This window comes from Silurus meridionalis, chromosome 19 (genome assembly GCF_014805685.1).
Source record: "Silurus meridionalis isolate SWU-2019-XX chromosome 19, ASM1480568v1, whole genome shotgun sequence".
Classification (NCBI taxonomy): Eukaryota; Metazoa; Chordata; class Actinopteri; order Siluriformes; family Siluridae; genus Silurus; species Silurus meridionalis.
In genome coordinates, this window is record NC_060902.1 from 10,724,450 (window position 1) to 10,738,421 (window position 13,972).

Genomic DNA, 13,972 nt, shown 5'->3' on the forward strand with positions numbered 1-13,972 from the left:
GATGCATAAGGTGTCAATTGGGGGGGGCGTTGAGTGCCCTTTTTATCTTAATGTTATTGTTAAATTTTTTCTGAATTGTACATCTGTGCCATCATTGAGCTAATATATCTTAACTTGAGTTAAAACAATGCACTTTGGCACGTTATGATTCACTGACTTATGAAAGCATGGCGCAGCTTTTGGAAAGATGACCCATAGACGTGGCAAGAGGAAGTTGTCATAGTGTAGCAAATAGGGGAAAAACAGGAAAAGGGTATAAAATGACACCACACTGCTGGAAACATTGATGATTCATCCTTTGCATGTCACTGAGGCATGTTTTAATTGATTTGTCTTTTTTTTTTTTCTGTATTTTACACTGATAAATTAATTCTCAGCTCTCAACAGGTTTTATAAAGCGAATGCTTTATTCTCTATAGTGCAATGCCCTGGATTTGGCAAACATTGGTGCTTATGCTTTAAAAATTTTGATGTTTATGGAGGATATCCTGACACTCCCCTGCAGTCCTTTACACTGTTCTTTTCTCAGTGAAAGGTGTCAGCAGGAACAAAGAAATGATATTGTACACAGCTGAACTTAAATCATGTAACAATTATTGATATGCCAAATACTTCAATTCATTTTTATTTGTATGGCGCTTTTAACAATGAACATTGTCTCAAAACAGTTTTACACAGATAATGTGGTGATATAAAGAACATCTTATTCAATTTTTAAGTGTAAGTTGTCCCTGATGAGCAAGCCGGGATGAGAAAATACTAAACTTCATATAAATAAAATTTAACAATAGACCTTTATTATTGCTAAAATAGCAGTTATAAATGTTGTCTCTTCTATAACTACACTCACCGGCCACTTTATTAGGTACACCTTACTAGTACCGGGTTGGACCCCCTTTTGCCTTCAAACCTGCCTTAATCCTTCGTGGCATGGATTTAACAAAGTACTGGAAACATTCCTCAAAGATTTTGGTCCATATTGACATGATCGCATCACGCAATTGCTGCAGATTTGTCGCTGCACATCCATGATGCGAATCTCCTGTTCCACCACATCCCAAAGGTACCCTATTGGATTGAGATCTGGTGACTGTGGAGGCCATTTAAGTACAGTGAACTCATTGTCATGTTCAAGAAACCAGTTTGAGATGATTCGCGCTTTATGACATGGCGGGTTATCCTGCTGGAAGTAGCCATCAGAAGATGAGTACACTGTGGTCATAAAGGGATGGACATGGTCAGCAACAATACTCAGGTAGGCTGTGGCGTTGACACGATTCTTAATTGGTACTAATGGGCCCAAAGTGTGCCAAGAAAATATCCCCCAAACCATTACACCACCAGCCTGAACTGTTGATACAAGGCAGGATGGATCCATACTTTCATGTTGTTGATGCCAAATTCTGACCCTACCATCCGAATGTCACAGCAGAAATCGAGACTCATTAGACCAGGCAACGTTTTTCCAATCTTCTATTGTCCAATTTTGGTGAGCCTGTGCGAATTGTAGCTTCAGTTTCCTGTTCTTAGATGTCAGGAGTGGCACCCTAACCCTAACCCTGGTCTTCTGCTCATCCGCCTCAAGGTTCGAAGTGTTGTGCGTTCAGAGTGGTTATTTGAGTTACTGTTGCCTTTCTATCAGCTCGAACCAGTCTGGCCATTCTCCTCTGACCTCTGGCATCAACAAGGCATTTGCGTGAAAATCCCAGTAGATCAGCAGTTTCTGAAAAACTCAGACCAGCCCGTCTGGCACCAACAACCATGCCACGTTCAAAGTCACTTAAATCACCTTTCTTCCCCATTCTGACGTTCGGTTTGAACTGCAGCAGATCATCTTGACCATGTCTACATGCCTAAATGCATTGAGTTGCTGCCATGTGATTTGCTGATTTGGAAATTTGCGTTAATTAGGGGTTGGACAGGTGTACCTAATAAAGTGGCTGGTGAGTGTGTATATACAACAGTGTTTGTCAAAAGGTTGGGAACGCTTTTGTTTGAAACACACCTATGTTGGTTTTGTTTATATGCAAGAAAGTCAAAAATGGCAAGAAAATATCAAGAATTGAAAAGTGAATGACGAACAAAAGCTTAAAAAGTTGAATCTAAATTTTACATTTGTGTCTCTAACAGAAAAACTTAATTAAGACTTAATTAAAGGTATAGGAGAGACCTGCTGCCCCACAGTCAAACATCTAAGTAGAACCTTATTGGTTTGGTGTTGTTTTGGAGCAAGTAACTTTGGATACCTATTATGAGTAAAAGGAATATGGAAAAAACATGGCTACTATTCCATACTTTAACTCTATGCAGGTCCAACTGGACTGTGGCTAATTTGAACGAATTTCATTATACAATAAGACAATGAAGTCCTGCAAGCATAATATAGAAAACAAACAGTTGGCTGGAGTGTTGTCTATCATGAAATGACCTGCCTAGTCCCAAAATCTAAATTCTAAAATTTAATTATAATAATAAAAAAAAAATAATAAAAATATAATAATAGTCAGAGAGCACCTTTGGCAAATTTTAGAGAGAACATTTATTTCAGCTAAATGTTTCTAGAATAGAACTGTCTGGATGCCAAAAAAGTGTAAAGGTTTTTCGAATAAAAGAAATCTTTCAATTTATTTGTTTGAATTATTAAAAAATTTAAAATTTCTTACCTAGGCCTATTACAGGTGCACATAATATAATGGAAAAGACACCCAGGGTAATTATGTAATCGTAGAGCTGCCTGTGGCCCTAGTAGTTCTGTTTTATTATATGTTATATGTATATGTGAAAATGTCTAATAATAGCCATCCAACCTGCGATAGCAAGTCCTGCACTAAATCAGGTGTTGATGGACAGTGGTTATACCAAGGCCTAACTAATATGACACCCTTACATACTCACAGACACTGCAATCTCTGCTAAATTGGGTTTGAGGTGATGCTTTTAGACTTACCTCTGTTCTAGGAAGATGGGACCTCAGGGAGGAGTAAGAGAGAGAACAAGAGAAAAGAGAGAGGCCTACATCCTGGGGGTTTGTAAATAATAATTAGTGAAGTCAGGCCAGCCATAAAATTAAAACCACCTGTCTAACATTGTGTAGGTCCTGCTTGCACTATCAAAACAACTTGAAATAGACAAGAAATAGACATCATCAGCACTTTAAAATTATTCTGTGGTTTTTAACACCAAGCATTAGCAGATGGCCCACTATGGCTTGACACTTTCCACAAATTCTCAAATAGATTGGGTTTTTGGTGATTTTAAAGGGAAAAGTCAACATGTTTCTCAAAACATTCCTGAGAAATTTAGCAGTGTATCAGATTGTATCAACCTGCTGAAAAGGCCACTGCCATTACAATATGCCATTAAGGGACATACATGGTGTGCACCAGCGTTTAGGAAGGTGGTATGTCTTAGATGAGCATCCACATGGCTGCCAGAACTGCATTTTTATACTTTCGTTTAGTAATTTCTTCTTCAGCAAGTTGTTGTAAAATAGCACTTCTGTGGGTTCTGACCAGAAGGGCTAGCCATTACTCCCCCAAATGCATTAATGTGCCTTGAGCACTTATGACCTTCTGTTGCTAGTTCACTAATTGTCCTCTCTTTGTTTTACTACTGGTAGGTACCAATTGCTACCAATTGCTATTGCTGTGATTAAAAAACCTTCCCATCAAATCAAAGCCAGTTACAAAATATTTGCACACATTTGACAAAGTTAGCAAAGATTATTTCCTGCAAAAATGGACCATCATAATCTTAAGCCTTAAACCAAAAACAACTATAAACATAGTTTTTAAGCAAAACATCACAGCCCGGGGAAAGGGAAAAAATGCATGTGTTTAAAATTCAAGCAATTTAATAAAATTAATTTTGGGCACTTCATATATTTACAAATATTAAATATGTTTAAATATATAATCTCACTATTACACACGCAATATATACATTCTCCACCTGGTGCTCACTCACTGTTGTACTTACTCACACACACAAATTATGTAAAAGACTACAGGAAAGAAAGGAAGGAAGTGAGTAAAAAGGAATAGATGGAAAAAGGAAGGCAGCAACAGAGACTGAGAGAGCGCAATATGGAGTAGCCGCTCAAAGACCAACGCTGTCCTAAAACACTACAGTAGGACTACAGTGTACTGTTAGTGTATACCACCAACAGCTCATACTTGTTTGGAGACATACGCATGCATTTATTACTTTACTGCAGCAGTAGGTAAGTGCTAACTGGTCAGTTGCTTGGCTGGGCAGCTATTGTTCTTTTTTTACTTTTTTGCATTTATCTCAGCAGATTTCATTTTCCTTTCTACTTTTTCATTAATTCTCAGAATTGAGGGAGTTAAGTATAGCATTCACATTTTTTGTTGAGTGCTGTTGTTTTTTTTTTTTTTTTTTTTTGCCAATTTTGTTAATAATGTGGATGTTTAGTCCAATGTAAAATGACTTACAAGCCAAATAGGATAGCATTTAAAAACTGTGTATTTGGAGTAAGTGAGAATTTTCTCCATGGTTTTCACATGTGATTTCTTTTGTATCCGTTATATGTCTGTCAGTGTCCTCACAACTTTACTCTTGTGTTATACCTAACGGCCTTCAAGCAGACATTAAATTAATTTGGGTACTGCAGACATTAATTTTGGTTTGTGCTTGAGCTATACTCTCAGTACATTTGTTCGTTAAGGCAGACGTAGTTTATTCTGACATTATACTGACAGTATATTCTAAATAAAATATCTTTCAGCTTTTTTCCCCCACCCCAATTATTGACTCTTTGTTTATTGTGTTAAACCTGCTGTTTGCTATAGTCTGATCCTATTAATATAACCTATTTTTATTTAAATATAGAGTCTAGTTTAGATAGAATAAACATGTCTGATGTGGTATGTGTGTGTGTTTTAGCATCAGTTGTTATAGTTGCCATGCAATAAAAATGAACAATAGGAGGAAACACATTGAAGCCCCCCCAACCCCCACCCCTTATATCTGTTTTTTTTTTGTTTGTTTTTTTGTCCCTGTGTGTAATAGATACTGAACACACCAGTATGTTCAATTCAATTAAGTTTTATTTTTATAATGCTTTAAACAATGGGCATTGTCCCAAAGCAGCTTTACAGAATTAAATAGATTATGAATATGACCTGTAAATGGATAAATCGATTCATATATGTTTATCGCTTATAAATTTATTATGTGCAAGCCATTGGCGAAAGTGACAAAGAAAAACTCGGAGATGGAATGAGGAAGATGAGGAAGAATCCTTGAGAGGAAGCAGAACCCTAAACCCATCCTTATCTGGGTGACACTGAATGTCTTGTAATCATCATCAATAAATTAACTCTTTCAGACTTTTTTCCAAGTGTTATTACTGCTGGTATTAAAATTTTTTTTTTAGTTTTGAAATAAAAACGAACAGGCTCAGCTTTGTATTGTGGGAAGTCAATGGTTCCGGCAGATTCCAGAAATTGTGGAATATAGTGTGCGAATATTTTGTGGAAGATATGTGGTTGGAATTTTTTTTTAAAGCTTTTGCTTGCTATATCATAAAGTTTTGACAGTGGTGGTATGTTTAATATTGAAAGTAAGAGAAGCAGCTTTGTGGCCATATGTGGTTGAGTGACCTAGGAAATTGGTTATATTTATCCACAGCAGGAACTGGACCCAGTTCTCCTGGTTGTCAGCACAATAAACTCTGTGGACCACTGAATATTTTCCCCTTTCAACCTGGCTATTGGGGGTGTTACTCAGACATGAGGCTGACAGAGTCCCCCATAATGTCCATAAAACATTGTTCCCATAATATCTATAAAGTGGGTAAATTGGTTCAGCAGTTTTACTGGACGAAGAGAGACTGAGGAGGGGAATTGGAAAAAGAGACTAGGGATCCATATGCAATATCTGCAAATCAATGTAATAAATAGTCCAAGGCCACTACCAGAAATCGACAGAAAAGCAGGTAACAATAATAAAAACAAAAAAGCAATCTAAAAATAAAAAACATAAATTGGCATTATTAGGGAATGAGACAGAAGGCAAAATATCGTAAGGCCTCACAAGGAAATACATAGAACTAAATCTTGACTATGGTGTGAAAGTGAATGCGCTTTTTTTTTTATATGAGTGGCTCTAGTTGTGATAAAAGAAGCAGCAGTTTTAAACTGGGCTGGTGCCCCAAATTTTGCTTGCAAGGATTATTTTCTGACCACTAGCCAAGATTATTTTAAGAAGAATTTAAATGGAAAGCTGCCCTTGTTTACATGTCTGTGAACATTTCAGTAAAACTAACAACACTGAAATTTAATTTTCTCCATCACAGGTATGTCACCTCCTATTATGCCAAGATTTTAGGGAAGGTAGGCCACTGCACCTCTCAGAATCACATCACATGTCACACCCTGTTACTGGTGGGAACATACATTTTTGGTAGGGCTCCACAATCTGATTTGAAAGGTTAAGACTTCAGTCCTGTATTTGAAAGCTTCTATATCCACAATCTTTCACAATATTATAAAGTTTCAGATTTATACATTAATTATTTGTCATTTATTTTACTTAACATGAACATAGAAATGTTGCATATCATTGGCAGGATACAACATTTTGTACATTCCAGGTAATTTGACTTTAACTATACTCCTGTCAGGTTCCAACCCTTGCTCGCAACATGTCAACTCGCTCCTGTTCCACACACACCCGGTTTAGCTCTGATCTGGAGGAAGGGGAAGAAGGAGTTTTTGATGTGGGGCAAGTAATTTTTTTATTTTATTTGTGTATCCATTCTGCTGTATGTTCAACACACACAGGGCCTTTGCTTGCATAGCAAAAGGGGATTTCCCTATGCTTTCTGATAGAACTACAAATGAGAAACTTGGAGAAATGTATTTTCTTTTCCTCCAAGTTTGGCTGACGAGGAAATTAAAAATTCAGTTCATTTGTATAGCGCTTTTAACAATGAACATTGTCATAAAGCTGCTTTACACAGATAATGAGGTGATAAAAAAATAATATGTTCTTTTAAAGCGTAAGTTTAACCATGATGAGCAAGCTGGTGGCGATTGTGGTAAGGAAAAACTCCCCGAGATGGCATAAGGAAGAAACCTTGAGAGGAACCAGACTCAAGAGGGAACCCATCCTTATCTGGGTTGCACCGAATGTTCATTTATTGCAGATATACAATGTTGCGAGGTACACTGATGGTGATCAGAAGCAAACTGTAGTGCTGAGTCAGTGTAGCAGACTGTTGACATTAAGCACTAAGACAGTGTCTGAGTCCCGAACACTGTTTTGAAGGCTGTTCCATAACTGTGGGGCTTTATAAGAGAAAGATCTGCCCCCTGCTATAGTCTTTATTATTTGAGGTACTAACAAATACCTTGCACCTTTTGATCTAAGTAGGCATGAAGGATCATATTGGTACAGAAGTTCACTCAGATACTGCGGTGCAAGACCGTTAAGTGCTTTATACGTCAGTAGTAATATTTTATAATCAATGCAAAATTTGATTGGGAGCCAGTGTAGACTGATTAAAACAGGGGTAATGTGGTCATATTTTCTAGATCTAGTGATGACTCTTGCTGCTGCATTGTGAACTAACTGAAGCTTATTTATGCACTTACTCGAACACCCAGACAGTAAAGCATTAAAGTAGTCTAAACTAGATATAAAGAAAGCATCAACTAGTTTTTCTGCATCCTATAACGACATCATATTTCTAATTTTAGCAATATTTCTAAGGTGAAAGAAGGCGATCCTGGTAATATTTTTCAAGTGAGCCCTAAAGGAAAGACTAGGGTCAATAATCACACCAAGGTCTTTGACTGCTGTACACGCTGAAACAAACACAATCCAGAGATGCTACATAATCAGAAAGTTTACTTCTAGCTGCAAGTAGTCCTAGTAAAAGTACTTCCGTCTTATCTGAGTTGAGCAGAAGAAAGTTATCAAGCATCCACTGTCTAATGTCCTTTACACACTCCCCAACATTGTTTAGCTAATTTCTCCCATCTGGCTTTGCTGAAATATACAACTGTGTCATCAGCATAGCAATGGATGCGAATACCATGTTTATATATAATTTCACCCAGAGGCAGCATATATAAAGAGAAAAGCAGTGGGCCTAAGACAGATCCTTGCAGAAAGCCAAACTTTACCTCATAGAGTGTGGAGAACTCACCATTTACATCAACAAACTGATAGCGATCAGTCAAATAAGACCTAAGCCAAGAGAGAGCTGTTCCCTTTATTCCAACAACGTTCTAGCAAGCAGGATAGTATGATCAATGGTGTCAAAAGCTGCACTAAGGTCGAGCAAAACAAGTAAGATCAGAGGCCAATAACAGCTCATATACCACCTTAACTAGTGACGTCTCTGTGCTATGATGAGGCCTAAATCCTGACTGATACATTTTGAAAATGTTATTTCTAAGTAGATGTGAGCATAACTGCTGTGCTACAACCTAATTTTGGATATAAAGGGGAGATTTGATATTGGCCTGTAGTTGGACAGCTGACATGGGTCAATGTCAGGTTTCTTAATTAGAGGGGGGTGGATAACTGCCAGTTGGAAGGATTTAGGTGCATAACCAGTGCTAATGGAAGAGTTTATCTATTTTAAAACTGGTATAATTACCTCTGGAATTATGTTTGAAGAAACTTGTAGACAAGAGTTTCGAGAATGCAGGGTTATGATTTTGATGAGGAAATAAATTAAATTGTCATTCTCTTGAAAACTTTGTAATTGATTGTAGTGCTGCAACGAAAATACGTCGACATGCGTGAAATGCGTCGACGCGTCACACTGTTTACATTCATCTCGTGTAATGGCGGCTTCTGCTCCTGGGAATGGAGAAAGTTCCAGTCTGTCACAAAAAGCTAGACCACGATTATCAAAAGTATAGGAATACTTTAAACAGAGGCCAAATGAAATGGTCCTTTGTTCCCTTTGCAAAACCGAAATGTCGTACCACGGCAGCACAACTGCGATGCACGAGCACCTCAGAAGAAAACATCCTGGTGCTCTCTGACCTCAAAAGGACGAGCCATCTTTGTAAGTATTTATTATTACAATTAGTAATTATGTTCTTACCTGCTGTGTTTTGGTCAAGAATTAATTAATATATGCTAGGTAATAATGGTAATGCTAATCGCTAACGGTATAAACTCTAAACATATACTGTATAGGTTACTTTGATGACAATAAAGCAAACTTTAACTTGTACATTTACTGGTTGTTGGAAGTTGTTTATGCACACAGACTTAAGATTAACTACTAGATTTACATAACAGTTCGCTGTATTCTAGTAGTGTACGTGAACATATAGATAAATAGGCTACTAGTGCATTTTTGTTTACTTCTGGCACAATCCATTTAAATAAACATAATCACAAGTACGTGATTAATAATAAATGATCTCATTAGTTAAAGAGTTTAAAATGCTTTCTGTATTTCATAATAAAATGACATTCACTACACTTTCTGAAATACAATTAATATTGTAATCAAAGTAATCATAGTAAACATTGTAATTAATCACATTCAGTTCATTAAAAAAATATGCAGATTTACTACCCTCTTTGAAATACAGTACAGTTTATATATTGTTAGCAATCATAGATTTTATGTTTAAATTGGTTCCCAATGTTAATTATTGTTTGTTTTTTTCTCAGGAAGTGGCAAACCTGTGTACAAGATTTATTTCATATAAAGGATGTCACTGTTTGCACGCCCCAAATGGCCTTACACTTCATGAATTTTTGCACAGTGTTGAGTTTTGTTGAATTCATATTGCATTATTCGTGCCTGATGCTAAAGTGTTGTTTACATTTTATTTTTGTATACTGTAAAAACATTGAAGTATTTGTTGGAAAAAAAATTATAAAGGTTAAACTATTATATTAGAAGTTGTACTTATCATTTTTTGTAAAGTTATCCAAGGGATTAATTAGCTAATTAAAAAAAAGAACACTAGAATAAGCAAAAAATAAAAATAATCGTTAGAGTAGTCGACTAATCGGAAAAATAATCGCCAGATTAGTCGACAGAAAAAATAATCGTTAGTTGCAGCTCTAATTGATTGTCTGTTATAATTACACTGCTGTCTACAGGGTTATTTGTAAAATAGTTTGGATTTATATTAATCGTCTGGATTTCTTGCATGATGTTTTCAATTTTATTATTAAAAAAGTTAATAAAATCATTACTACCTAATGATGGTGTGCATGTTGCTGCAGTGCTTTTATTTCCTGTTAATTTTGCTACCATGCTGAATAAAAATCTAGAATTATGCTTGTCATTTTCTATGAAGGTGGAGAAATATGCTGATCTAGCAGCACTAAGAGATTTTTTCTAATAATTTAGGAGGCTCTCCTTCCATGCTATTTGAAATACTGTCAATTTTGTTTGACGCTATTTACCTTCTAATTTCAGAGTGGTCTGTTTTAAGGTGCACGTATGTTAATTATACCACTGTGCTATTTTTTCCTCCCTGATCATTTCGGTCTTAAGGGGAGCTACATCTAGAATGTAACGGAACATTGATTTTAGATATTCAGTGGCCCAGTCAAGCTCTGCGGCGTCAAACGGAGATCTAATTAATATCGACATTTCCGGAAGATTATTGACAAAACTCAGTGCTGTAGCTGACGTGAATGTATGCTTAACACGGTAAAGTGATGAGGTACTAATGCAGTGACTGAGGCAGATTAGAAAAGAGATGAGGTAATGAAGGCTTAAACTTGGTACTAGATAACTTTTTTTGTGGTTACTCAACTTTAACGCAATTGTTTAATGTACATACTACCTTAATTTGTGTATAATGATGAGGATTTTAATGGATAAATCTTTCCTGCACCGAAATCTATCAAAGTGATTATTATTAGAATTAAAAATTAGATTTTTAAATAATGAATTGTCTACATTATTGAAAATTGCTGTATATTTACTGCAGAATTGGTGTGATAAAATTTGAAGTAAAACTATATTAAAAAAATTTGTGTTTACCAGTGATTGCAACAGGAGCCCGATAAAACTAGTGAAGAAGAAAGAAAGACAACGATATACAGAAGTAAGTAACTATCTGGGAACACACTCATTTAAATCAACACACTTAGAAATTAAACACAATTTTCTAAGCTTCACTGTTTTTACTTGTTTTTCTGCCCCTGCTGCCCTCTACAGGACACCAGCAAAGAGTTCTTTACTCTTAAGTTTGACCTAAATGTTGACATAGGCATGGAAATAGTCCAAGCTGTTAAAAAGAAATCCTTAAGGTGATTATGCACACGTCTTGCACAGACCTTCCACTTTCATTTATGTACAAGCATATAATGCATGAGAATTGTATAGGTGTATAAAATACTTTTATGATTGTTTAAAATTAAAATTTTAAAAGATTAAAATTGTTTATGAAGTTTGGTGCACTTAGTGTGTGTACATTGACCGTGTGAGTAATACTGTCACTGTGTTGTATGTAACAGGGATGTTCTAAGCACTGTGTTTGAGAAGAAGGGGATTGAATTATCTCAAGTTGATTTGTTTTTGGATCAGTCCAATACTCCCTTATCTCTTGGATTTGAGGCTTACCGCTTAGGGGGACACTACCTCAGAGTACGAGGTAAGCAATTCAACAACAAAGTCCCAGTGATTCCTAAACAAAGAATACAATCATATAGAATTTATTTCTGTTTTCCTTTATTTGTTATAGTTTATATAGCTTTACTTGCCTGGCAATTCTTGTGGAGTTAACAAAAAAAATCCTAATTTATTTAGTGTGTTGATTAACTGTATTGCATTGTGCACATTATTAGCAAGACCAGAAGAGCTGAGGATGGAGAAAGGTGTAAAGGATCCTCGTTCCCTTAGCTTGCCCATCATAAGACCCTCAACTGCCTATAGTGCTTTCTTTGGCCGGGTAGAACATGGTTCTTTGGGCAGACGAGAGGCAGCAAATTTGCATGTAAGTTTTTTTAAATATAGATTATTTTTTTCTTTTCTTGTTTGCACTTATTTTTGTTTCTTGTTTGGAAATTGCAGAAATTTGTGAAAGGGCAGAACAAGTTGTATAGTTTCTAAATTGTCTTCTTTGTAAACTGAATTGGCCTTTTGGCAAGAACAGAATCCCTTATTATTTGCAAGAGTGAATTGTGCAGTATGTTAACAACTATTGTGAAATTAAAAGAATACTTTTAAATTTAAATATATAATAAAATAAATTATAAGACTGGAGATAATTTGTTTTGGTGGTAACTAATTTCAATATAGTTAAACATAAAAAAAAAGAATTAACAATAAGCTAAACAGGACAACACAAGACCCAACATGAAAGAAATAAGCATTAATACTGAGTCATTAGTAATGAATGAAGTAAAGAATAAATACAGTATGAATTTAAATATTTTGTCAGTTTTGATTTAAATAAACAGGGTTTACAGCATGGGTCACCAACATGGGGCCTTTTCTAAAAATAGCTCACCATAGCGCCACTTACCAGTGAGCTGCAGCTAATTATTTTTGTTGCTATTTTTTTTTTAAATCTATCACGGATAGACCAAGAGTCCATACCATACTGGAGTATGGGTAAACACCTTGCCTTTATTTAGTCTGTACATATACAAGGCAGAGGCTTGAGGAGAAGTATGAACCGGAGAGCTGGTATAAACCGTAATGCGGGTAGAATCTGTAATGCGGGTTGTCCAGGGATGATCGCAAATGTGAACCTTTAAAGGCAAACCTATCTTGAGCGCTTTTCTCCAAAGCGGAGCCATGAGCATGGAAGTACGGGGAATACTAGCGGTAGGAAGTCCGGTAGATCTCTCATGGCAACGAGTAGATCCGACCGTGAGTGAGGTGGAATCGGGACCTTACAGGGGAAAGGTAATGGGGAACAGCTGTAGGTGATTAGAGCAGGGAGAGGCTGAGTGAGAGAGCCTTGAAGGGAGGTGTGGTTGGTGGTTCCCTGACAAAAACACACTTGCATTGGTGTGAATTTTAAAAAGACAATATTAAAATATAGATGACTAGTTATAGATGAATATCATTAATTATTAATAACAACATATAATTAAAGGTAAATAGAGCAAATTTGTTATTTTAGAAGTGTGTATCAAACTGGTAACCCTTCACATTAATCGGTACCCAAGAAGTACCTCTCAGTTTCAAAAAGGTTGGTGACCCCTGGTTTACAGCAACAGCCTCTGATCAGCAGGAGATGTAGCCTTCGGCACAGATTTTGGGACTTACAGCTGAAAATGCCCTACCTAACTTTAAATGTTAACAGTTCCTGATAAAAGTGGGCTACATACACAAAAAAAAATCTTTTTTTTTTTTTGACACTTGACACTTGAGCTGTACTGTCCATTATTTAAAGTTATTGTTTAAAAAGATAAGTTATAGAAAGTTATATATATGATGAAGTACCATACATTTATTTTCCCTGAACTGGTTTTTTCTTCATATATAAATACATGAAATCAGTAAAGTAGCAATCCAGAAAAGGACTGGGTTAAAAGCCACATGTTTAATGAGTTTATATTTTAAATTGAATAAGGATATCATGAAAAATTTGATTCCTACAAACATTTATCTGAGACTATGTCTGGTTCACCCTTCCCAAATTTTAGGATTCTCAGCCCTACCTAAATTTTAAATGTTAACAGTTCCTGAGAAAAATGTGCTACATACAAAATTTAGATATTTTTGTAAAGAAGACACTTTGAGCTTTACTGCCAATTATCAAAGTTAATATTGCTCAAAAAGATTTTAAATTATAGATGATGAGGTGCCATGGATATACATTTCCTGCATTGAACATTATTTTTATTTCATATATAAATACATGAAATAGGTCCCCTGGTGGTCTAGTGGTTAGGATGCAGCGCTCTCACAGATGCGGTGAACCAACCCCAGCCACTCTTAGTGCCGGTCTCAAGCCCGGATAAATAGGGAGGGTTGCATTAGGAAGGGCATGCAGCG

General features: G+C 36.1%; 1 protein-coding gene across 8 annotated transcripts in view; it reads left to right on the forward strand.

Annotated features, from left to right (window-relative positions):
* plekhg5a (pleckstrin homology domain containing, family G (with RhoGef domain) member 5a) overlaps window positions 1-13,972 on the forward strand; it is a 52,308-nt gene that overhangs the window by 11,445 nt on the left and 26,891 nt on the right. For 5 of the 8 annotated variants that reach the window (XM_046874800.1, XM_046874798.1, XM_046874799.1 and 2 more), the window contains 6 exons: window positions 6,320-6,356; window positions 6,647-6,747; window positions 11,006-11,066; window positions 11,180-11,271; window positions 11,479-11,615; window positions 11,809-11,957. In XM_046874800.1, coding sequence (XP_046730756.1) covers window positions 6,668-6,747; window positions 11,006-11,066; window positions 11,180-11,271; window positions 11,479-11,615; window positions 11,809-11,957 — 519 coding nt within the window. In that variant the 5' untranslated portion in view covers window positions 6,320-6,356; window positions 6,647-6,667. Of the gene's footprint in view, window positions 1-4,055; window positions 4,223-6,319; window positions 6,357-6,646; window positions 6,748-11,005; window positions 11,067-11,179; window positions 11,272-11,478; window positions 11,616-11,808; window positions 11,958-13,972 lie in introns of those variants that run through there. The other 3 variants (XM_046874795.1, XM_046874796.1, XM_046874797.1) reach the window with 1 other exon arrangement.